The sequence below is a fragment of the Somniosus microcephalus genome, chromosome 2 (genome assembly GCF_052327205.1).
Source record: "Somniosus microcephalus isolate GS21.2 chromosome 2, FLI_Smic_1.0, whole genome shotgun sequence".
Lineage (NCBI taxonomy): Eukaryota > Metazoa > Chordata > Chondrichthyes > Squaliformes > Somniosidae > Somniosus > Somniosus microcephalus.
This window is the reverse complement of record NC_140988.1, coordinates 184,749,531-184,774,794: the sequence shown is the minus strand read 5'-3', so window position 1 is coordinate 184,774,794 and position 25,264 is coordinate 184,749,531. Positions and strand designations below refer to the sequence as shown.

Genomic DNA, 25,264 nt, shown 5'->3' with positions numbered 1-25,264 from the left:
TCTTCTCACCTGTGGGCATCATCTCTTACTGCACCAGCTGCCTAGGCACTGGGAGTCTTTTTCCCTAGAGGGTGTTGGGTTTGTACAAGCCTACAAAGCACGTATTGTCAAGCCAGTCACCTGTGGATGACATCACAGCCAAGACTGATCCTGGTTCCACTTAATGTCCACCCACATGCACTGCTCAGCAGTACCATCAGATAGCCACCAGGAGCAGGAACCTAGACTGATTGCACCTCCTGCCCCCCACCCCCCACTCCTTCTGAGCCCATTTAGCCCAAGACCAACTGCACTGCCATTGCAAAGGCAGTCAGCTACTGCAGTTCAGACAGAGGATCCTCCTGGTCCACACATGGCTGGAGTCATACCTAGCACAAAGGAAGATGGTTGTAATTGTTGGAGGTCAATCACCTCAGCCCCAGGACATCGCTGCAGGAGTTCCTTAGCACAGTGTCCTAGGTCCAACCATTTCAGTTGCTTCATCAATGACCTTCCTTCCATCATAAGGTCAGCAGTGGGGATGTTTGCTGATGATTGCACAGTGTTCAGTTCCATTCGCAACTCCTCAGATAATGAAGCAGTCCATGCCCACATGCAGCAAGACCTGTATGACATTCAGGCTTGGGCTGAGAAGTGACAAGTAACACTTGCACTATAAAAGTGCCAGACAATGACCATCTCCAACAAGCGAGAGTCTAATCACCGCCCCTTGACATTCAACAGCATTACCATTGCCGAATCCCCCTCCATCAACATCCTGGGGGGGTCACCATTGACCAGAAACTTAACTGGACCAGTCACATAAATACTGTGGCAACAAGAGCAGGTCAGAGGCTAGGTATTCTGTGGCAAGTGTCTCACCTTCTGACTCCACAAAGCCTTTCAACCACCTACAAGGCACAAGTAAGGAGTGTGATGGAATACTCTCCATTTGCCTGGATGAGTGCAGCTACAACACTCGAAGCTCGACACCATCCAGGACAAAGCAGCCCGCTTGATTGGCACCCCATCCACCATCTTGAACATTCACTCCCTCCACCACTGGCATACCGTGGCTACAGTGTACACCATCTACAAGATGCACTGCAGCAACTCGCCAAGGCTTCTTCGGCAGCACCTCCCAAACCTGCGACCTCTTCCACCTAGAAGGACAAGGGCAGCAGACGCATGGGAACACCAGCACCTTCAAGTTCCCCTCCAAGTCACACACCATTCTAACTTAGAAGTATATTGCCGATCCTTCATCGTCACTGGGTCAAAATCCTGGAACTCCCTACCTAACAGCACTGTAGGAGGACCATCACCACATGGACTGCAGCGGTTCAAGAAGGCAGCTCACCACCACCTTCAAGGGCAATTAGGGATGGGAAATAAATGCTGGCCTTGCCAGCGACACCCACATCCCAGGAATGAATAAAAAAAATTCAGGGTCTCAATGTGTGGTAAACCACTGTTGTTGTTCACCGTTGTTGTTGCACACTGTTGTATCTATGCATGCCTCAGCTGGCTCCGCCCCTGGCTCCACCCACATGCCCAGGTATAAAGGTGACTGCACTGCAGCCCCCGGCCTTCTTGGAAACCAGTCAACCACGAGAGGCATGCTCTGTTCTTTGTTAATAAAAGCCTTTTAGTTACTCTCCTAACTCGCCGTCTTTTATGAGTAATTGATAAATGCATTGACCATTGTGATGCGCTATCTAAATCAGGGAAGCTGTGATCAAGGAGGTTTGAATGGATCTATGAACTAATATTGATCAAACTTCTGAGGAATGGAGTAAAAGAAAAACACAAACATGGGGAAAAATTCAAACGAAACCAATTTATAGTTTTTAAACAAATCAATCTAGTAAAGTTTTGGATTCAGTTTGTGTAGGGTGCTGGAGGCAGAAACACTGGAATCATTCAAGTGATAGTTGGACACTGTGCTGGGAAATCATAAACTTCTGTCAAAGAATGAGCTGAATAGCGTTAGTCATCTGTGCTTAGATCTTTTGAGATTTGCAAAGATTTACAAAGTCAAACAGTAAATTTTAATGGGCTTTTTACTCTTTAAAAAAAAAAAAAAAAAAATCTTTAAAAATGCAAACTGACTCATCCTTTTGAAGAATACTGAAACACCACTTACTACTGTAGGAAATCAGGAGTTATTTTTATATAGCTCCTGTCTAAAATACATCTACTACCAAATTAGTCACCTGAATGTAATTCAAGGTTCAGTACTAACTTTCAAAATGTACACAAGTTTTACAGACTTGAATACCTACCTTAACTAATGAGCAAATACCACTGCTTGTTTTAAATTTTGCCAAATTAATCATGTGGTTCACACAATCTTTACTGCACATAAAGACTTCCTGGATTTGAATCTTAAGTAGGAATATTTTCCATTTTGTCTACTAATTAACAATAATAATCAAAACCAGGCACTCTCACTTTAGGTAGTTCAGGGATCTCTTATGTACCAGTTGACACTGAGAGGTGGCAGATGGGGAGAGAGGGAAGAAGATGGAAGTACTCTCCCTGGCAACTGTCTGATGCTGAACCAGACTGCTTGCAACCTTGGTGTCATATGTGATCCTGAGATGAGCTTCCGACCGCATGTGCGTCCTATTACTAAGACCGCCTATTCCCACCTCTAACATCGCCCGACTCTGCCCGCCTCAGCAGATCTGCTGCTGAAACCCTCATCCATGCCTTTGTTACTTCTAGACTTGACTATTCCAATGCATTTCAGGACAGCTTCCACATTCTAGCCTCTAAACTTGAGGATATCAAAAAATCTGCTGCCAGTGTCCTAACTAAGTCCTGTTCACCCATCACCCTTGTGCATTGGCTCCCAGTTAAAAAATACCTTGATTTTAAAATTCTCATCCTTATTTTGAAATCCTTCCATGGCCTCACCCCTCCATATTTCTGTTAACTTCCTCCTGCCCTACAACCCTCGAGATATCTGTGCTCTTCCAATTCTGACCTCTTGAGCATCCCCAATTTTAATCACTCCACCACTGGTGGCCGTGCCTTCAGCTGCCAATGCCCCAAGCTCTGGAATTCCCTTCCTAAACATCTCCACCTCTCTCCTTCTTGAAGACACTCCTTAAAACCTACCTCTTTGACCAAGCTTCTGCTCATCTGCCCCAATGTCTCCTTATGTGGCTCGGTGTCAAATTTTGTTCGAAAACACTCCAGTGAAATGCCTTGGGACGTTTTACTACCTTAAAAAGGTGCTATATAAATACATGTTGTTGTATTTGTTTACTGGTGTGTCATTGATAGCTTGTCTATATTTAAGCCAACAAGCATGATTAACTTAGCAGAGCATCATTACTTGAACCTGTGCGACAAACACTGTCTGTAACACTAACGCGCAATGGACAGTTATCCCACTCTATGGATGTGCACAAATGGTAAGTTTTTATATGTAATCGCAGACCGGGAACAGCGATGGTAGTATTTCTTAGGCAATCTTCCATTTAGGTGAAATGACTGAACAAGACCCATTAACAGACTTTTTTATTCACTTATGGGATCTGGGCATCGCTGGCAAGGTCAGCATTTATTGCCCATCCCTAATTCTTGAACCGCTGCAGTGAGTGTGGTGAAGGTACTCCCACAGCGCTGTTAGGTAGGGAGTTCCAGGATTTTGACCCAGCAACGATGAAGGATTGGCGATATACTTCTAAGTCAGGATGGTGTGTGACTTGGAGGTGGTGGTGTTCCCATGCGCCTGCTGCCCTAGTCCTTCTAGGTGGAAGAGGTCCCGGTTTTGGGAGGTGCTGTCAAAGAATCCTTGGCGAGTTGCTGCAGTGCATCTTGTAGATGGTACACACTGTAGCCACGGTACGCGGTGGTGGAGGGTGTGAATGTTTAAGGTGGTGGATGGGGTGCCAATCAAACGGGCTGCTTTGTCCTGGATGGTGTCAAGCTTCTTGAGTGTTGTTGCAGCTGCACTCATCCAGGCAAGTGGAGAGTATTCCATCACACTCCTGACTTGTGCCTTGTAGATGGTGGAAAGGCTTTGGGGAGTCAGGAGGTGAGACACTCGCCGCAGAATTCCCAGCCTCTGGCCTGCTCTTGTTACCACAGTATTTGTGTGGCTGGTCCAGTTAAGTTTCTGGTCAATGGTGACCCCCAGGATGTTGATTGTGGGGGATTCAGCGATGGTAATACCGTTGAATGTCAAGGGGAGGTGGTTAGACTCACACTTGTTGGAGATAGTCATTGCCTGGCACTTCTGTGGCACGAATGTTACCTGCCATGTATCAGCCCAAGCCTGAACATCGTCCAGGTCTTGTTGCATGCGGGCATGGACTGCTTCATTATCTGAGGAGATGTGAATGACACTGAACACTGCAGTCATCAGCGAACATCCCCATTTCTGACCTTATGTTGGAGAGGTGGTCATTGATGAAGCAGCTGAAGATGGTTGGGGCTAGGACACTGCCTTGAGGAACTCCTGCAGTGATGTCCTGGGGCTGTGATGATTGACCTTCAATCACCACAACCATCTTCTTTTGTGCTAGGTATAACTCCAGCCAGTGAGTGTTTTCCCCCCCATTCCCATTGACTTCAATTTTACTAGGGCTCCTTGATGCCACACTCAGTCAAATGCTGCCTTGATGTCAAGGGCAGTCACATTCAGCTTTGTCTACGTTTGGACCAAGGCTTTAATGAGATCGGGAGCAGAGTGGTCTTGGCGGAACCCAAACTGGGCATCAGTGAGCAGGTTATAGGTGAGTAAGTGCCGCTTGATAGCACTGTCGATGAGACCTTCCATCATTTTGCTGATGATTGAGAGTAGACTGATGGGGCGGTGATTGGCTGGATTGGATTTGTCCTGCTTTCTGTGGACAGGACATACCTGGGCAGTTTTCCACATTGTCGGATAGATGCCAGTGTTGTAGCTGTACTGGAACAACTTGGCTAGGGGCGCAGCTAGTTCTGGAGCACAAGTCATCAGCACAATAGCCGGGATGTTGTCGGGGCCCATAGCCTTTGCTGTATCCAGTGTGCTCAGCCGTTTCTTGCTATCACGTGGAGTGAATCGAATTGGCTGAAGACTGGCTTCTGTGATGGTGGGGACCTCGGGAGTAGGCATTTATGCATCATCCACTCTGCACTTCTGGCTGAAGATGGTTGCAAATGCTTCAGCCTTGTCTTTTGTACTCACGTGCTGGGCTCCACCATCATTGAGGATGGGAATATTCATGGAGCCTCCTCCTCCTGTTAGTGGTTTAATGTTCCACCACCGTTCACAACTGGATGTGGCAGGACTGCAGAGCTTTGATCTGATCTGTTGATTATGGGATCGCTTAGCCCTGTCTATAGCATGCTGCTTCTGCTTTTTAGCATGCATGTAGTCCTGTGTTGCAGCTTCCCCAGGTTGGCACCTTATTTTTAGGTACACCTGGTGCTGCTCCTGGCATGCTCTTCTACGCTCATTGAACCAGGGTTGGTCCCCTGGCTTGATGGTAATGGTAGAGTGAGGGATATGCCGGGCCATGAGATTACAGATTGTGGTGGAATACAATTCTGTTGCTGCTGATGGCCCACAGCGCCTCATGGATGCCCAGTTTTGAGCTACTAGATCTGTTCTGAATCTATACCATTTAGCACAGTGGTAGTGCCACACAACCCGATAGAGGGTGTCCTCAGTGTGAAGACGGGAGTTTGTCTCCACAATGACTGTGCGGTGGTCACTGATACCAATATTGTCATGGACAAATGCATCTGCGACAGGTAGATTGGGGAGGACGAGGTCAAGTAGGTTTTTCCCTTGTGTTGGCTCACTCACCTGTCGCAGGCCCAGACTGGCAGTTATGTCCTTCAGGACTCGGCCAGCTCGGTCAGTAGTGGTGCTACCGAGCCACTCTTAGGTGATGGGCATTGAAGTCCCCCACCCAGAGTACATTCTGGTGGAGCACTTTAGAGATTTACTGTGAAAAAGTAAGTCATAAGGGTCAACAATGTTTCACTGCCTAGCTATCAGAACTATGAAGGTAGCCATTATTTCCAAACATTCTACAATACAAATTGGACATGAAATAAGTCAGAAATAACTAACCCACTTTTAAAATAAAGCAGGTGTTCATGTGATGGTGCACAAAATACTTCACAAGCCTCTTTCTTATATAATAGTGATTTTGGAAAAAGACTCCAGAATTAATTCAGCCCATTTTTTCATAACTATATTCTGTTAAAAAAATGTGCTTGCATTTTTTCATTGACAAAAATTACCATTAAATTGCAATAGTGTAGGACACACAGTTGCAAATTCCTTACCCACAGTTGAGTTTTGTTACATTTTACAGAAAGATCTTTACATTTAATCAGGAGCATTTCCAGTATCTACCTTATCAGAAGACTCTGTTCTGTTTTCTGGCTTTTCATATTTCATTAACCAGTTATCATTTCCTCTATCTGTGGGGCAAGGAAAAAAGTCAAATACCTAACTCTTACATTTATGAATCTCAAAAATACTAACCATGAACTTCCCTGTTTTCATATGCATTTCCTTCAGGATTCGGTGCATTCCATCTGGCTAAGGTGTCTTGTAGTAATTTGCTTTGAGTTTCATGTTGACCTCTGCAGGTGCTATTTATACAGCTTTGCCATTTTAATACAAGCACAAAAATTTCATTTTGCTTTCAATTTCGACCCTTCCCTCACTTTCACATGGTCCATCACCGACTCTTCCTTTCCCTTCCTCGACTTCTGTCGCAATTTCTGGGGATAGGCTATCGACAAAGATCCACTATAAGCCCACTGACTCCCACAGCTACCTTGACTACACTTCCTCCCACCCGGCTTCCTGTAAGGATTCTATTCTATTCTCCAAGTTTCTCCGTCACATCTGCTCTGACGATGCCACCTTCTATACTAGTGCTTCCGATATGTCTTCCTTTATCCTCAACCGAGGATTCCCCTCTACCGTGGTTGACATGGCCCGCTACTGTCCGTTCTATTTCCTGCACTTCTGCTTTCACCCCTTCCTTCTAGAACCACGAGAGTTCCCCTTGTCCTCACCTTTCACCCCACCAGCCTCCACATTCAATACATCATTCTCTGCCATTTCTGTCACCTCCAGCATGATCCCACCACCAAACACATCTTCCCCTCACCTCCCCTTTCAGCATTCTGAAGGGACCGCTCCCTCCGCGACACCCTGGTCCACTCCTCAATCACCCCCAACATCCCCCCTCACCTTCCCATGGCACCTTTCCGTGCAAGCGCAGATGTAGCAACACCTGTCCTTTTACCTCCTCCCTTTCCACTGTCCAGGGCCCCAAACACTCCTTCCAGGTGAAACAGCGATTTACTTGTACTTCTTGCAATTTAGTATACTGTATTCACTGCTCACGATGCAGTCTCCTCTACACTGGGGAGACCAAACGCAGATTGGGGGACAGCTTTGCGGAACATCTCCGTTCAGTCCGTAAGCGTGACCCTGAGTTTCCGATCACCTGTCACCAAATCTCCGCTCCACTCCCACTCTGAACTCCCCATCCTCGGGCTCTTGCACTGTTCCAACGAAGCTCAACGTAAGCGCGAGGAACAGCACCTCATCTTTCGATTAGGCACTTTACAGCCTTCTGGACTCAACAGAATTCAACAATTTCAGACCATAACCTCTGCCCCTATCTTTTATTACATGGCAGCCATTGATGATTCTGCCATTCCCATTCACACCTCATCTAGACCCATCTTTTGTTTCTTTACTTGTCCCATTACCATCTTCTTTTGCTTTTCACCATCATCCCTTTTGTCTTTTAATCTCTCCTGCCTTCCATCCCATCACAGACCTTCCCTTTTGTTCTTTCCTCCCCCACCCTTGCTTAAAATCTGTTACATCTCTAACTTTTTCCAGTTCTGACGAAAGGTCACCGACCTGAAACGTTAACTGTTTCTCGCTCCACAGATGCTGCCTGACCTGCTGAGTATTTCCAGCATTCTCTGTTTTTATTTGCCATTTTAACATTTCTCTTGGCTGCATCATAGCCAATCTGGGATTTATTATGCTATCTTAAATTTCCAATCAATTTAAAACAACCAGTTAAACAGAGAATCAGAAATTGACTATCTACCTAACCTCTTAACTGTTCAAGGAGTTGCATATAATTATCTACACCTAAAGAACATAGGAACAGGAGTAGGCTATTATGCCCCTCAACCTTGTTTCACCATTCAAATAGATCATGGCTGATCTGCACCTAACTATCTACCCACCTTGGTTCCATATTCCTTAATACCCTTGCATAACAAAAATCTATCAATCTCAAGAGTGTTCCGGATTTCCATTACCCTTTGTGGGAAGAAGTGCTTCCTGACATCATCCCTGAACAGCCCAGCTCTAATTTTAAGATTGTGCCCTTTTGTTCTGGACTCCTTCACCAAAGGCAATAGTTTATTTCCATCTGCCCTATTAAACCTTTAATCATCTTAAACATCACAATTAGATTATACCTTAATCTTCTATATTCAAGGGAATAAGTGTATATTCCAATTTATACTCTTCCTGTATTTCAAGGTCTTCATTTGGTTGTCATATCCAATTTCACTAATTCACCTACAGTTGACGCTTATGTAAAAATATCTCCAACCCAACAGATTTTACGACTGTTCCAAAGTACATAACCTTTTTTGGCGGAAGAAGACAGGGTGAAAGAGCTATTTCTATTATATTAGTTTCTTTTACAGTATGGTTCTCCATTAAGTTTACTTCCTAAACATCATCTAGAAACCAAAAATCCACTAGGGACAAACTGGGTACGGTAGTGTTTATTGTACTGAACTAGCAATACAAAAGGCAACATTTCAAATCCCAAAATGAAAAGCTGTGAAATTTAACTCAATAAATGTAGTAATCTGCAGGCTAGCACCAGAAAAACAACAATTGTCAGAAAACCCAACTGGCTCACTAATGTCCTTCAGGGAAGGGAGCCCTGTCGCCCCTACCTAATCTGGCTTATACACGGTGTGGCTGACTTTAATACTGCCAGCAGTGGCCTAGCAAGCCAGTTATCATGGCAACTAGAGATGGGCAATAAATGCAGACGTTATGTTTCAGAATCATAGAAATTTACAGCACAGGAGGCAGTCATTTGACCCACAGTGTCTTTGCCAGTCGAAAAAGAGCTATCCAGCCTAATCCCACTTTCCAGCTCTTGGCCCGTAGCCTTGTAGGTTACGGCACTTCACTTGCATATCCAAGTACCTTTTAAATGTGATGAGCATTTCTGCCTCTACCACCCTGTAAGGCAATGAGTTCCAGGCCCCCACCACCCTCTGGGTGGAAAAAATTTCTCAACTCCCCTCTAATCCTACCAATTACTTTAAATCTATGCCCCCTGGTTATTGACCGCTCTGCTAGGGGGAAATAGGGCCTTCCTTTCCACTCTATCTAGGCCCCTCATAATTTTATACACCTGAATTAAATCTCCCCTCAGCCTCCTCTGTGCCAATGAAAACAACCCCAGCCTATCCAATCTTTCCTCATAGCTAAAATTCTCCAGTCCTGGCAACATCCTCGTAATTCTTCTCTGTACCCTGCGTATTCTGTAAGTTATGCGGTGCAATAACACAAAGTATGATTGTGCATTCACCATTATCTGCATTGAAAGCTCCAGGTTTTGACACTTGGTTTTCCAACTAACATTTTTTTCAAGCCACTGGATTCACTGGTACATTTCTAACTCACTAGATAGAGAGCAGTTTAGTGCACCTGATGCATTGTCAATAGTTACTAAATTAATGTGCTTTAATTGGGGGAGGGGGAAATGGGGAGAAGAGAGAACTTTTTAAAAATTCTAATTCTCTATCTCTAAAGGTAGGTGCATCAAAAATTAGAGGACAGGAAAAGTCAAATGTAAAACTTTTCAAACTTAACTTCAATGGCAACAAAACATTTTCCAGGGTGAACAGGTTTCTCTGAACCATTTTAAGCATCAAAGTTTACAATCCAACTCCTAAAGAAGATTCAACACTTACCTGTATTCCTAATGATGTAATCCAAGATCACCAATCTCTCAAACTGAGACTGAAACTGCTTGCGAGTGTTTTCTGGCAATGGGTCGGTTTCAAATTTTCGTAGCCAGTAGTCTGCTTCCTTGTAACTTTCTACAAACAGTTGAAAGGAGCCAACCTGTCGAAGTAGGATACAGGCCGAGGTCTGTAAAGACTATTTTAATTCAATTTTTTTTCTGCTTATGCCTCCGAGAAGGGCCAGTCTGGGCTCACAATAGAAACAGATAATGGGACAAGCAGAGAACCTATTGCATTTGTTGTTGTACATATATAACTAAGGATCACCCAGCAACAGATTCCTGCAGGGGCTCAGCCCTAAATTAATGGACCTTATGCATTAATAAGCAGCAGTAATAGTTCCAAGCATTTAAAACCATACCAAACAAATACCTACTGAAACCAAAGAAGGTGTTTGACAAAGTACCACATAGAAGGCTGGTTAACAAAATTGAGGCTCATGGAATAGGTGTCAGTGGCAGCTTGGATAAGGAATTGGCTTAAGGACAGAAAACAGCGAGTTGTGGTAAATGGCTGTTTCAGGACATAGAAAGGCTAGCAGAATGGGCAGACAAGTAGCAGATGGAATTTAATACAGAGATGTGTGAGGTGATGCATTTTGGCATAAGGAACAGGGAGAGGCAATATACACTTAATGGCAGAGTTTTAAAGAGTGTGCAGGGACAGAGGGACCTGGGAGTTAATGTGCATAGGTCCCCGAAAGTGGCGGGACATATTGGGGGAGTGGTTAGCAAAGCATATGGGATCTTGGGCTTTATAAATAGAGCTATTGAGTACAAAAGTAGAGAAGTTATGCTGAACCTTTATAAAGCACTGGTTAGGTCACAGCTGGAGTATTGCGTTCAGTTCTGGTCACCACATTTTAGGAAGGATGTGAAGGCCCTTGAGAGGGTGCAGAGGAGATTTACCAGAATGTTTCCAGGGATGGGGGATCTTAGCTACAAGGACAGGCTGGAGAAGCTGGATTTGTTTTCATTAGAGCAAAGGAGGTTGAGGGGTGATTTGATAGAGGTGTACAAGACTGATGGGTTTGGATAGGCTAGACGTGGAAAGGCTGTTCCCACTAGTTGATGCTATAAGGAGTAGGGGACACAGATTTAAGGTTTTGGGCACGAGATACAGGGGGGATTGTGAGGAAAAACTTTTTTACGCTGCCGACGGAAGTGGTGGAAGCGGGGAGACAATGATTTCAAGGGGAGACTGGATAGGCACTTGAGGGAAATAAACTTGCAGGGCTACAGGGATAGAGCAGGGAAATGGGACTGACTGGATTGCTCTAGAGAGCCGGCACGGACTCGATGGGCTGAATGGCCTCCATCTGTGCCATTATGACTATGACTGAACACACTTTGGAAAATTACTGTGCATTAGATCAATTTATTTTTAAGTTATGCATCCACATTTATGAAGCCAATTTTAATAGATTAATGCAGTCTACCATCAGGCCCACTGGCTCCATTTGTTCTGTGCTCCTGGAAGTTATGCATAGCTATGTGACTGCAATCTCATCTATTCTTGTACTGTGCTGTATTTTAAAAGCTCTGTCACACTACATACACGTACATGGGAACATTCTGTTGCCAGATCTTAACCTACAGGAATTAGTCATGGGATCACTTACAAATTGAAAGAAGGTTAATGATGCATCACTCAAACCTTGGCCAAAGCTATATTGCTCCTTCTAAATTTGGTATTAACATATTGGTAGTTACATGCATCTAAAGATAAAATGGGCAAGAGCCGTCTCGAGATGAAACCAAACGGACCTATGTAACTTTGAGAAAAAATTCCACACATTGAAAGCAACATTGCTTATTTTCAAATTCTATTCCTGGATTTCTAAATAACTTACTGTATTTGTATACTCAAGCAAATGCCACAAATTAATACAAAAATGTTCACAAAACCTCAGTCTGCTATTACCTATAAAAGATTTTGAAGATTAATACCTTTGGAGGCAGCCCAATTCTATGAAATCTGCGACCAACTTTTGGCACTTTTTCTAGAGCATATTTCTTTCCTCTGGATTTTGCACGATCTATTGCACTATAATTGAATGTTTCACTTGCAAGCCAAACTACCTATGTAAAGAAAACAAAGAAAGAAAGCATGTATAAAATGGGCTAATTACTGGACTACATTTTGAGAATGACGCAACAGCGTTCCGAATTCACGTCTTGAGATGCATTCCTTGTAAAATCACTTTTAAAAAGATTAAACAAAATGTTATACTTATAGCAGGATCATGGACATTTCTATACAACTTTACACTAAAAAACACTTGCACATGGCAATAGAGTGGTTTGACACCAAAATGTTTGGAGTCTATAGCTTAACACTGGAGCCATCTGCTGGCATTAATGAACAACTTACATTGATGTAGTGTCTAACATTAAAATGGGCACAGAACTGAGGGGGGATAGATTGGGGATGAGGCAAAGCAAAAGCCCTGTTTGAAAAGATGGATTTTGAAAAGGCTTTTAAAGTGGAAATACAGAGAGGATTAGAGAGGGGGTTCCAGAAAGTGTGGCTAAGGTAGTTGAAGACTCCTAATTGTGGGTTGGCACAGGAGGGGAGAGATGAACAAAAGGCTAGAGTCAGAGGACAATCAGAGTCAGGAGTGGCGGTGGGGGAATTTAAAGCACGAAGAAGTTGCAAAGATAGAGCAGGGCCACAGAGGTATTTGAAAACTAAGACAAGGTGTGTAAACTGGGCGTACAGGCAGCCAGCATAGGTCAGCGAGGATGACGGGGACAGGATACAGGTGGCTGTGTCTTGAACAAGTTGGAATTTGTAGAGGGTGAAGAATGAGAGTTCAGAAAGGAGGGCATTGGAATAATTCAGTGTATAGGTGACAAAAGCACAAATAGGAGTTTTAGCAAGAGAGGCTAAAGTCAGAGTAGAGGTGAGCAATACTGCACAGGTGGAAATAAGTGATCTTGGTGATTAATAGGATGTGCAGCCTAAAGCTCAATCTGAATTGATGCATCTGGCCCAGGTTTAAATTCAGTTAATTAAATAAATATGGAATAAAAAGCTAGGAACAGTAATGGTGACCATGAAACTATCAGATTGTCGTAAAAACCCATCAGGTTCACTAATGTCCTTCAGGGAAGGAAATCTGCCGTCCTTACCTGGTCTGGCCTATATGTGACTCCAGACCCACAGCAATATGGGCGACTCTCAACTGCCCTCCGAAATGGCCAAGCAAGCCACTCAGTTGTACTACGAAAAATAATAAAACCAGAAGGACCACCCAGCATTGACCGGCTTCGGACACGACAATGGCACAACCAGCCCAGTCGACCCTGCAAAGTCCTCCTCACTAAGGTCTGGGGTCTAGCGCCAAAATTGGGAGAGCTGTGCTACATACTAGTCAAGCAATGGCCTGACAGTCATACTCTCAGAATCATACCCGTCAGCCAATGTCCCAGATTCCATCATCACCATCCCTGGGTATGTGGTGGCGCAGTGGTACACAGTCGGGAGGGAGTGGCCCATTGACGAAGTCTCATGGCTTCAGGTCAAGCACGGGCAAGGAAACCTCCTGCTGATTACCACCAACCGCCCTCTCAGCTGATGAATCAGTACTCCTCCATGTTGAGCACCACTTGGAAGAAGCACTGAGGGTAGCAAGGGCATAGAATGTACTCTGGGTGCGGAACTTCAATGTCCATCACCAAGTAACATTCGCGCCACACAAGTGCCGGGCAATAACTATCTCTAACAAGCGAGAGTCTAACCACAGCCTCTTGACATTCAACAGCATTACCATTGCTGAATCCCCCACCATCAATATCCTGGGGGTTACCATTGACCAGAAACTTAACTGGACCACCCACATAAATACTAAGCGCCATTAATCTCTGGATTATTGCCTGAGCCACGTTCAAACTGGCATAGAAGCAGTCAGATCAAGAGAATTAACATGTGGCTAAAGGGCTGGTGTGGGGAAAAAGGGGTTGCTTTTCATGGGACACTGGCACCAGTACTGGGGCAGGAAGGAGCTGCACCGATGGGATGGGCTCCACCTGAACCAGGATGGGATCAGAGTCCTAGCGGAAAGGGTAAACAGGGAGCTGGCAAAAGCTTTAAACAATAGACGGGGAGAGGGATCTACAAGAAATGAAACCAGCCTAAATATAAACAAAACAGGAAAGGAGAGCATAGGAAAGAATAAAGTAAGGGAGGACATTGATGGCCAGGGAATAATGTGTTATAGAAGATGGTTAAAAGTAAAGTGAGAGGAACTGCTATTAAAAATGAGTTAAATTATGTATACAGCAATGCACAGTGTCCGTAATAAAACAGGGGAGCTGGAGGCAATCATGCGTTGTGAGGAACCAGACATAGTAGGGATTACGGAGACATGGCTACAGAAAAATCAGGACTGGGAATTAAACATTGCAGGTTATAACATATTTAGAAAAGATAGAGGGGAAAAAAGGGGAGGTAGAGCAGCTGTCCTTATTAGGGATAATGGCAGTAAAACAGCAATGGGAAACATTTAAAATGGTGGTCAACAGAGTTCAGGAAAAATATATTCTGCTAAAAAACCAAGAACAAGTTAAACACTAATGAAACACCATGGATGAATAAAGCCATAAGGGAAAAACTCAGGGTAAGGAAAGAGGCATATATTAAAGTACACGGACAGCAGGTGAGAGCATGATAAGAGAGTACAAAGAGATTAGGAGAGAAGTCAAAAAAACATGAGGGAGAAGGGAATAGAGGGTTATGCTGATAAGAGTTAGATGAGGAAAGATGGGAGGAAGCTCGAGTGGAGCATAAACACCGGCATGGACTGGTTGGGCCGAATGGCCTGTTTCTGTGCTGTATATCCTAAGTAACTATGTAAAAGAAATTTACTGGAATGGTACCAGGGATGAGGGACTTCAGTTATGTGGAGACTGGTGAAGCTGGGGTTGTTCTCCTTGGAGCAGAGAAGGTTAACAGGAGATTTGATGGGTGTTCAAAATTATGAATGGGTTTTGATAAAGTAAATAAGGAGAAACTGTTTCCAATGGTAGAAGCAGTAACTAGAGGGCACAGATTTAAGGTGATTGGTAATAGAACTAGAGGCGCCAGGAGGAAACATTGTTTTAACGCAGCGAATTATGATGATCCGGAATGCACTGCCCGAAAGTGTGTTGGAAGCCGATTCAATAGTAACTTTCAAAAGGGAATTGGATAAATACTTGAAGGGAAAAAAAGTACAGGGCTATGGGGAAAGAGGAAGGGAGTGGGACTAATTGGCTAGTTCTACCAAAGAAATGGCACCGACACAGCAACAGAAGGAGGCCACTCGCATCATCATGTCATTCTATGATTCGGTTTTGGACAGTTCAGTCTGAATGAATGGCCAGGGAGAGGGAAGAAGTAGTGGCAAAGGTTTATACATCGGGGCTGAAAATTATACAAATGCAAAATACTGCAGATGCTGGAAATCTGAAATAAAAACAGAAAATGCTGAAATACTCAGCAGGTCAGGCAGCACCTGTGGAGAAAGGCCTAGAAATTGGGTATAGCCCCGCCTGAGGCGCTAGAACTGGCAGTGCACAAAGTTTATAGCCAGACGAAACTTATCGCTGCCTGGCGAGATATTGGGTTGCATTGCCCCCAAAGGGGATTGAGGCGCTAATTCAGCCGTTGCACGGTGCTCCTAAGGCGCAAAAGTTCAGGCGCTACTCAATATCGACGCGGACGGGCGCAGTGCAGGTGATCTCAATTACGGGAAACCACGAGACTTCCAGGCGCCGGCCGGCTCTTAAAGGGGTGGGTCAGTCAGCCTGAGCTGCCACACCCAACGCGCTGTAGGCCTCAGAATCGGCGCTCGCCCTTCTCTGGTGTTAGAAACTTGTTGAGCATGGAGAAGGTTAGACATAGAGCAGAGCGCTTCAGCACTGAGGCTCTGGACCAGTTGGTGGCTGCAGTTGAGCGCCGTCGAGATGTCCTGTATCCGGACAACGGCAAGAGGCCGAATCAGAAGGCTTACTGACGATCTTGGAGGGAGGTTGCTGTGAGGGTCAACTCCAGCAGCATGGCGACCAGGACCCCTGTTCAGTGCAGGAAGAAATTCAACGACCTCACACGGATCGTTAGGGTGAGTGATGGTTTAGCAAACTTCTGATTCCCTCCATCTGCAGCTGACTTCGGGCACCCTGTTGCCATGATGCCCCAATGGCCATCTGTCAGCAAGCACCCATGGCCCTTTCTGGGCACACACATGGAGAGATGTCTCAAGGCCTCATGTAAGGGCTCTTTCACCATGGGGGGCATGCGATGATGTCGCAAGGCCTCATGTAACACAACTTCCCCTTCTTTCCTCTCCAGGCCAAGCTGGCGGCCAGGCGAAGGGACCACTTTCAAACCGGTGGCGGGCCTCCACAAGTGGTCCCTCTCACGGATCTGGAAGAGTGTGTGCACCAGATTCTTGGAGGGCGTCTGTCTGGTCCTGTGACCACTGCATCTGCCGACCCCATTTCCGACAGCGAGGGTAAGACGCTCACCTTTTTCACCTGTTGCCTTCCACTTGGTCCCCCCGCCAGCATGCTTCCTCAGTGTGCAGCCATGTCAGAGCCTTGCCGCAATCTGGCATGCCTTTCCGCAAACCTGTCCTTTTGCTAAAGCCACTTTTCCACCTCCCTGCTTTCAGATGAATCAGCACCAACTCAGGCTCAACGCACTGAAGCTGCCAGTGCCAGCGCCACCGGAGGCGAGGAGCAGGAGGAATCCGGACCAGCCGTTGCAGAATCCGGGGAGCGGACACATCTACAGACTGGGGATAGTAGTCCCCTGGAGGGGAGGGGTGCTCTGAGGATGAACCAGTTGCCGGAACAAGCGGCATGCAGCAACGCAAGGGGGATAGGCAAGTTCGGCCACCGTCTCCCCGGAGGACAAGGCAGGTAGTTATGACTGCTGCTCAGAGTGCAGAGGAGGCGCGTCGCCTGGGTGAAATGAGCAAACAGGCCCGGCTCAGACACACGGAGCTGATGGCTGCAGTGGAGAAGATGCCTGAGTCAATAGATTCATTGGCTAAGAGTATCCAGGGCTTCGGCCCAACAATGGAGAGGACTATCCAGGGCTTCGGCCCAACAATGGAGAGGACTATCCAGGGCTTTGAGGCCGCTATGGAAAGGACTGTTCAGGGCTTCGGACAATCCCTGGAAAGGTCTGTCCAGGGCTTGTCCGAGGCAGTGGAGCGGTCGGCACCTGCCTTGTCCGAAGCAATGGGAAGAACGGTCCAGGGCTTCTCCGAAGCACTGGCACACAGGTCCTCACTGTTGCCACGCAGTCACTTGCTGGGCTCGTCCACACCCAGATTGAGGCAACGCGATCTCTCACTGCAGCCACCCTCTCTGCATCAGTTAGGATCACCCCGGGCCCTTCCAGTCCCATACAAGGCCAGGAATCAGTGGAGCATGCGATTGTGGCGGATGAGCCGAGCCGGTCCCCTCAGATAGCCAGTGTGTCGTCCGACCATGGTGCAGGTGTCCCCTCTCGGCAGGAGACCATTGCACATGCCAGTGCTGGGACGTCTGCAGTGCAGCTGCCACCACCTGCAGGGCACACTGCTTCCAGCCATGGTCACATCAATCATCCTGCGTCCGCACCCTCCAAGCCCAGAGGTCGGCCAGGCCGTCCCTCAGGGGCTTCTGCGCTTCCACACAGTCAGCAGGCGTCCCCCAGCCTTCAGCCCGCCACTAGGGTCCAATTACGTAGGAGCAGCAGGGAGGGAAGGGGCCGGCCGCGAAAGAGAAGTCGTTCTCCCTCAAGGGGCCAGTTGTAGAGGGAGGTGCTGAGACGTTTCTTTGTCCAAATTCAAGGACACCCTCACCTGTTGTTATATTTGCAGAAGGTTTGTTGAGTTTTGCGGCTTTGCCGAAGAGTTCAGTTATTTTGTTACTTATGGTTTCTGTTGACATGACGTTGTTTTGCTGTAATGAAAGACTTTTGTGACAATAAACAGAAGTTTCAATGTGGCATGGTGCACGTGACTACTTTCAGTGATGCTGGCATTCAGAGGCCGTCAAACATCCAAAGTGCGCAGGAGTTAAGACTCTCATCATTCCGCCAGAGGGGTCTCGAAACGAGTCCTGATGAGCCTCTGACGTATGGCCCTTCCACTTTCAGGAGCCCTTCCATCTTCCTCCTCCTCCGCCTGCTCTTCCTCCTCCTCCTCCGCCTGCTCTGCTGGTCGTTGAGGGAGAGGTGGAATTGGCTGGGTGCGTCGATTCGCCAAGTTGTGGAGCATGCAGCAGACGACGACGATGTGTCCCACTTGCTCCGGCGAGTACTGCAGGGATCCCCCTGAATGTTCCAGACATTGGAAACGCTTTTTGAGAACACCAAGTGTGCTGTTCACTGTGCCTGGTCGCCTGATGGCCGCTGTTGATCAGCTCTTCTGCTGGGGTGTCGGCCACACGGAGTGTTGTCATCAACCATGGGCAGAGAGGATAGCCCTTGTCCCCAGTAAGCCAGCCTCGTGTTCGAGCCAGCCCCTCAAAAAGGTAACAAACTGAGGTCAACCGCAGGATAAAGGCATCGTGGCTGCACCCTGGGAAATGCGCGTTGACTGCCATGATGATTTGGCGGTGGTCACAGACCAGCTGCACGTTGAGGGAGTGGAACCCCTTGCGGTTGCGGAAGTCCTAAGGATGATGGCATGGCGCCCTCAAAGCCACGTGTGTGCTGTCAGTCGCCCCCTGCACCATGGGGAAGTCCGCAATAGAAGCGATACCCTGCGCGCGCTCCGCCTGCTTGTGCAGGGTCAGAGGGAAGGTCATGAATTGACGCCTTCGCCTATAAAGGGCATCTGTAACTTGCCGGATGCAGCAGTGGACTGCAACCTGAGCGATAGTCGCAATGTCCCCAGTGGCTGAATGAAAGGATCCGTTGGCATAAAAATTGAGGCCAGTCAGTTTAGCGATCACGGACAGAGAGGTTCTGCACCGTTCACGCGGCTGCAGATCCTCAGCAAGCAGGTGGCACAGATCAGTAACAATGTCCCTCCAGAATCGGAGCCTTCGCAAACCCTGCTCCTCCGACATGTCCAGGCTTGACACCTGCTGCCTAAAGACCCTCGCAGCATACCGTCGGATTGGCCGACCTCCATTGCCCCTCCTCCTTCTGGCCAATCCCGGCCCTCTCTCCCGCCGTCTCTCTGCCCCTTCAGTGTTGGGCCATGAGGCCGTCGCTCTCCAAAGCAGCTCCCATTCCGATGCCAGTTGGTCAAAAGGCTGTTAGGTGTAGTGCTACAACTGCTCTGGACAGGTTTGAAGGTCCCAAGTACTCTAAAGCTAAATTCCCCAAACTCTGCTCCACAGTAGCTCGCCAACTCTCTCCAGCAACGATCACAATGAGCAGGCCAAGTGGCTGAAGCTTCTGCACTAGAGCTGTCCCCTTTAAATAGCGCCCCCCTACTCCGAGAAGGGCCTGCAAGCGCTCCCTCGAACTGTCACTAATCGCGCTAGGCGTTAAGGCTCCGGGCGCCACCCAATATGCGCTCAGGCGCTCCTAAAAGGGATTGCACACTGAAATGACGTCATGATCTGCTTGCGCTCGCGGGCGCGCGCAAACACTTTGCGCAGGCGTTAAATGTATAGTCAATATCTGAGTTGTCACTATCTTCATAGCGACCGCCCCAACATAGGGTATCGCCCCAATTCTAGGACTCTTTAGGCACTCAACGCCGGCGCTACCAACCGAATTTCTAGGCCAAAGGGTGTTAATGTTTCAAGTCAACGACCTTTCGTCAGAACTGGAAAAGGTTAGAAATGTAACAGGTTTTAAGCAAGTAGAGGGACGGGGAAAAGGGGGAGGGGAGGAAAGAACGAAAGGGAAGGTCTGTGATAGGGTGGAAGGCAGGAGAGATTAAATGACAAAAGGGATGATGGTGCAAGGTGAAAGGAGATGGTAATGGGACAAGAAACAAAAGATGGGTCTAGAGGAGGTGTAAATGGGAATACCAGAATCATCAGCAACAGCTGGCATCCAAAAGAAATGGGGGCAGAGGTTATGATCTGAAATTGTTGAACTCAAATGTTGCGTCTGGAAGGCTGCAAAGCAGTCATCCAATCTGCATTTGGTCTTCCTGATGTTAAATTGAGGAAGTCCTAGCTTATCCATGATGAATGTTGGACAGGTAGTCTGAAAGCACAGACTTGGCCACAGGGCCGAGAGGTGGGGAAGAGGTAGAGCTGGGGGGGGAAATCAGCATACATATGGGAATCAGGCCCCATGTCTGCAGATGAGATTCCCAGAGCAAATGTAGCCAAGAGGAGGGATCAAGTATAGAATATTGGGCGACTCCAGAGGAGACAGCTTAGGGGGTGGAATGAGAAGCCATTGCTTGAGATTGACAGCCTGTGTTTAGATAGATAGGAATAGAATCATGCAAGAGCAGTCCTACAGAGCTGGATAATGGAGAACAACATAGTCCACTAAATTAAACATCGCAGAGAAGTTGAGAAGAGGGGATAACTCATCACGGTTGCAGACACAGAAAATGCAATTTTGACTTTGGCCAAGCATGTTTTGGTGCTGTGAGCAGGGTGGAAATCAGACCAAGAAATTCAAATGGTGTTTTAAGGCAATGAGGCATTCAAATCAAGAGGAAAATAAAGTTACAGATTGGGTGTTAGTTGGAGAAGACAGAGGGGTAGGGTGTGTTTTGTTGAGGTGTGGGGGTTGATAACAGCAGTCTTCCTTTTTTAAAACCACTTAAGGTGTAGCTATTTTAACACAACAGCAATTTATAAGGAAGCAAAAGTCAGCCTTGCAACTCAATAGTTAAAATCTCCATACATGCATGATGGTATACATTTCATGCCTTGTTGCTAGTCTATAACAGTTAATAAATTAAAAATGGGACTTCAGTTGAAAACTCAGACTGGAAGGGATGACTGCAAGAGTTCTACATAAAACATATTGAGCCAGTTTTAAAATAGGTCTAAAAACACAAAAATACTCCCAATTTGGTATAAATCTGCATTAAAACAGAGTCTATAAGAATGGCTAGTATGGGATGTAATGTTAACACTGGTTCATTGGAAGGGGCTCTTCACTGGTTAGGGGTGAAGTCACATTGTTTGGGCAGTGCAGAGGGTGCTTCACTTGTTGCATGGCCATTCTGAAATTTGCCCTGCTCACAATGAAAAATTTGTGACACCTCAATGAGCACTTTCACCAGCAAAATTAAAACGGGTAACAAGTACAGGTGATACCGTTTTACTGCAATCTTAAGTGCAGATATAAGTTATTTATAAGAACATAAGTAGTAGGAGCAGGAGTAGGCCATACGGCCCCTCGGGCCTGCTCCGCCATTCAACAGGATCATGGCTGATCCGAATCTAGACTCACGTCCACTTCCCTGCACTCTCCCCGTAACCCCTAATTCCCTTATCTGCTAGGAAACTGTCTATCTCCATTTTAAATTTATTTAATGTTGCAGCTTCCACAGCTCTCTGGGGTAGCAAATTCCATAGATTTACTACCCTGAGTGAAGAAGTTTCTCCTCATCTCAGTTTTGAAAGGGCAGCCCCTTATTCTTAGATTATGCCCCCTAGTTCTAGTCTCACCCATCAGTGGAAACATCCTCACCGCATCCACCCGATCAAGCCCCCTCACAATCTTATATGTTTCGATAAGATCGCCTCTCATTCTTCTGAACTCCAATGAGTAGAGTCCCAACCTACTCAACCTTTCCTCATACGTCAACCCCCTCATCTCCGGAATCAACCGCGTGAACCTTCTCTGAACCGCCTCGAGAGCAAGTATATCTTTTCTTAAATATGGAAACCAAAACAGCACGCAGTATTCCAGGTGTGGCCTCACCAATACCCTGTATAACTGCAGCAAGACTTCCCTGTTTTTATACTCCATCCCCCTCGCAATAAAAGCCAAGATTCCATTAGCCTTCCTGACCACCTGCATACTAACTTTTTGTGTTTCATGCACCAGGACCCCCAGATCCCTTTGTACTGTAGCACTTTGCAGTTTCTCTCCATTTAGATAATAGCTTGCTCTTTGATTTTTTCCTGCCAAAGTGCATAACCTCACACTTTCCAACATTATATTAGGATAGCAAAAGGGTTCGAGTACAGGAGCAAGGATGTCCTGCTGCAGTTGTACAGGGCCTTGGTGAGGCCACACCTTGAGTATTGTGTGCAGTTTTGGTCACCTTATCTGAGGAAGGATATTCTTGCCATGGAAGGAGTTCAGCGAAGATTCACAAGGCTGATCCCTGGGATGGCAGGAATGACGTATGAGGAGAGATTGGGTCGATTGGGCTTATACTCGCTGGAGTTTAGAAGAATGAGAGGGGATCTCATCGAAACTTATAAAATTCTGACAGGTCTGGACAAACTAGATGCAGGTAGAATGTTCCCGATGGTCGGAGAGTCCAGAACCAGGGGTCATAGTCTAAAGATAAGGGGTAAGCCATTTAGGACAGAGATGAGGAAGAATTTCTTCACCCAGAGAGTGGTGAACCTGTGGAATTCTCTATCACAGAAGGCAGTTGAGGCCAAGTCTTTAAATATATTCAAGAAGGAGTTAGATATATTTCTTAGAGCTAAAGGTATCAAGGGATATGGGGAGAAGGCAGGTACGGGGTACTGAGTTTGGATGATCAGCCATAATCTCATCGAATGGCGGAGCAGGCTCGAGGGGCCGAATGGCCTACTACTGCTCCTATCTTCTATGCTTCTATATTGCATCTGCCAAATCTCTGCCCACTCACTTAGCCTGTTTATGTCCTTTTGCAGGTTTTTTATGTCCTCCTCACTCACTACTTTCCCTATGGCAGATTATACAGGGGATACATAGCCAACCAGGAAGTACAACTAGTCTACAATCAAGTAGAACTTGGATCTACAAAAATACAATGGCCCGGATATTCCGATCCCTACGGGTGGGTACGCGCTGTGTACCCACCCGTAGGGACATCGGAAATGCCGGTTTCAGGCATGCAAAGCACATGTGCTGAAAACCAGCATTTACGATCTGTCAAGAATGCTCTTGACAGATCGGACGCCTGCTCTGGAGAAGGGCCTCTGCGGGCAGATAGTTCCGTTTTCTGGAGACCCTCCACCCGCAGAAAACCCTTAGAAATCTTACGCCTGGTAAAAGCAGGTGTAAGGCCTGCTTTTACCAGGATAAGAGTTGAAAAAAGTAAAAAGAAAATTTGTTTTTCAGTCATTTATCATTTAAAAATAAAAAATTTTAAAAGTTTATTTTTAGCCCTGTAAAAAACTTTTCAAAAAATTAAATGTTTAAAATTTAATTTATTGTAATTTCAACTAATTTTAAAAAGGTGATTTTTGTTTAAAATTTATTTAAAGTTTTACTATGTTTTTTGATTGATTTCCATTCATATATTTGACAGATCTGTCAAGTGTATGAAGGGACATTCCCTTCTTTGATTGGCTCCCCATGGCCCATGTGATCCCAGGGACGCTTGCGAACCGCATGCGCCTCTGGCATACGTAGGCCCTGCGCACTTGCGTTGGAGGCACCCAGGATCGGAACTATATGCACCTCCGGAGCGAGTGCGTAGATTTTTCCCAGATCGGAGGCCGCCACACGCGGGAAGCCTCCGATAGGAAAATACGGCCCATTAATTCATAGCACTGATTTAGTATATTTATTCCAAGTAGTATTAAAGCTAACCTGCTTGATATGTCAAAGCAGTTGTAAAGTCTTGCATTTTGATAATGAAACATTTGTTTGGACTTCACACAAAAGCACTCATGCAGTATCACTATGGCAATCTGAAAGTATATTGGAATTCCCACGTGCTCTATGAAATAGATGGCAGCATGTAGGATTGTATCTTGTCATCTCACTTTTGGCAACAGAGGGAGAGTCTCTCTACTTTGGGGATGGGGAAATGAACAAAAATAGAAAAAGTCATTCAGGTTAAGTCACACATCATCACATCCATAGGCATTTATTTTTCCAAAACCAAAATTTTTATATTCAAAAGCAAAGAATGTCTATGCCTGGGGAGGTCAAGATTACCTACCTTAGAACAATAATTCTTTAAATGGCAACAAATTCTGCAAACTCCTGGAGTGCCCGTATAACCAAGGAAGAATTATAGGAGTGAAATCCTTCAGACGACAATCACATCCTTAGCAATGCCAGGCTCATGTGGTATAAAAATTTCTACGCAAGTGCACCAATTTTTCCTCAGAAGTGTAACAACATTTTCAACAAACAGCATGAAAAATAATAGAAAGAAGACTTCCAAAGGGCATAAAGAATTATATACAATACTGGTCCAATCTAGAAAAGCAGTATGTGCTGATAAGAATCCAAAGAATGAAGTAGCCCGCAGATGATGTATAATGTAATTTGTTTATTTCAGTGATCTCTTTAAAACTTACAGTAACATACCTTTGTTTTTGGTACTACTCCCAGCCCCAGTTTTTCATCTACAAGGTAAGCACCAGCTTCTGACAGGTAACCTTGATTAGGTATGAGACAACCACGGCCAAAACAGCACGGGCAGCAGATCTTGTGGAAAAATTTGGTCCATTTGGGATTTAATTGCCCATAGGGCTCTTCTGTTTTTGGTTTGAACACTCCAATTACTTTCTGAAAAAAAAGTGATCAATCTATAAATCTTTATTTCAAATATACCCATATATCAAGCTGAAATTTTGCATCCAATATTTAAAATTAAATGCATGAGTAACAATTACAAAATAAATCAAAACAGAAGGGCATGGAGTGCTACAAGTTGCCAGACATCAAATTGTATTATTTATTTTTTAAAAACATAATATTTTCTGGTGAAAATCCCACAAAAATTTCCAAAGTGAAAAGAATATTTACAAACGTGGCGAGAAATTGTGTTCCAAGAATGCTCCTAGTCTCAAAGAGGATAGCAGAAGGCAATTATTTGACTGCAATAAGAGCCAGAAAGAGGTGACTAAATTGATAACTTCAGGACAGGCTCAGGAATTGGGGCTTTTTCCACTGGAGAGACATTGGCTTAGAGGGAATATGACTGAGGTTTCTAAAATGGATGGAAATAAATTCTGTCTAGCTATATAAGTTATTCGAGATAGATAGGGATAGGAGAACTAGGAGGTACGAGTATAAACCATACAAGCATAGAGATACATTAGATGCTCGGAAGTATTCTTTTCACAGTCCGACTTCTGGAACAAATTACCGAAGCGTGTAATGAGCATGGCTTTTATAACAGGGCATTATA

General features: G+C 45.7%; 1 protein-coding gene across 6 annotated transcripts in view; it reads right to left on the bottom strand.

Annotated features, from left to right (window-relative positions):
* LOC147123153 (phosphatidylinositol 4-kinase type 2-beta-like) overlaps window positions 1–25,264 on the bottom strand; it is a 79,462-nt gene that overhangs the window by 13,306 nt on the left and 40,892 nt on the right. For 3 of the 6 annotated variants that reach the window (XM_085967899.1, XM_085967928.1, XM_085967947.1), the window contains exons 2-5: window positions 24,439–24,639; window positions 11,988–12,119; window positions 9,985–10,174; window positions 6,350–6,417 (exon numbers count right to left, since the gene is read on the bottom strand). In XM_085967899.1, the coding sequence (XP_085824025.1) occupies window positions 6,350–6,417; window positions 9,985–10,174; window positions 11,988–12,119; window positions 24,439–24,639 (591 nt within the window). The remainder of the gene's footprint in view (window positions 1–6,349; window positions 6,418–9,984; window positions 10,175–11,987; window positions 12,120–24,438; window positions 24,640–25,264) is intronic. The other 3 variants (XM_085967910.1, XM_085967920.1, XM_085967938.1) reach the window with 3 other exon arrangements.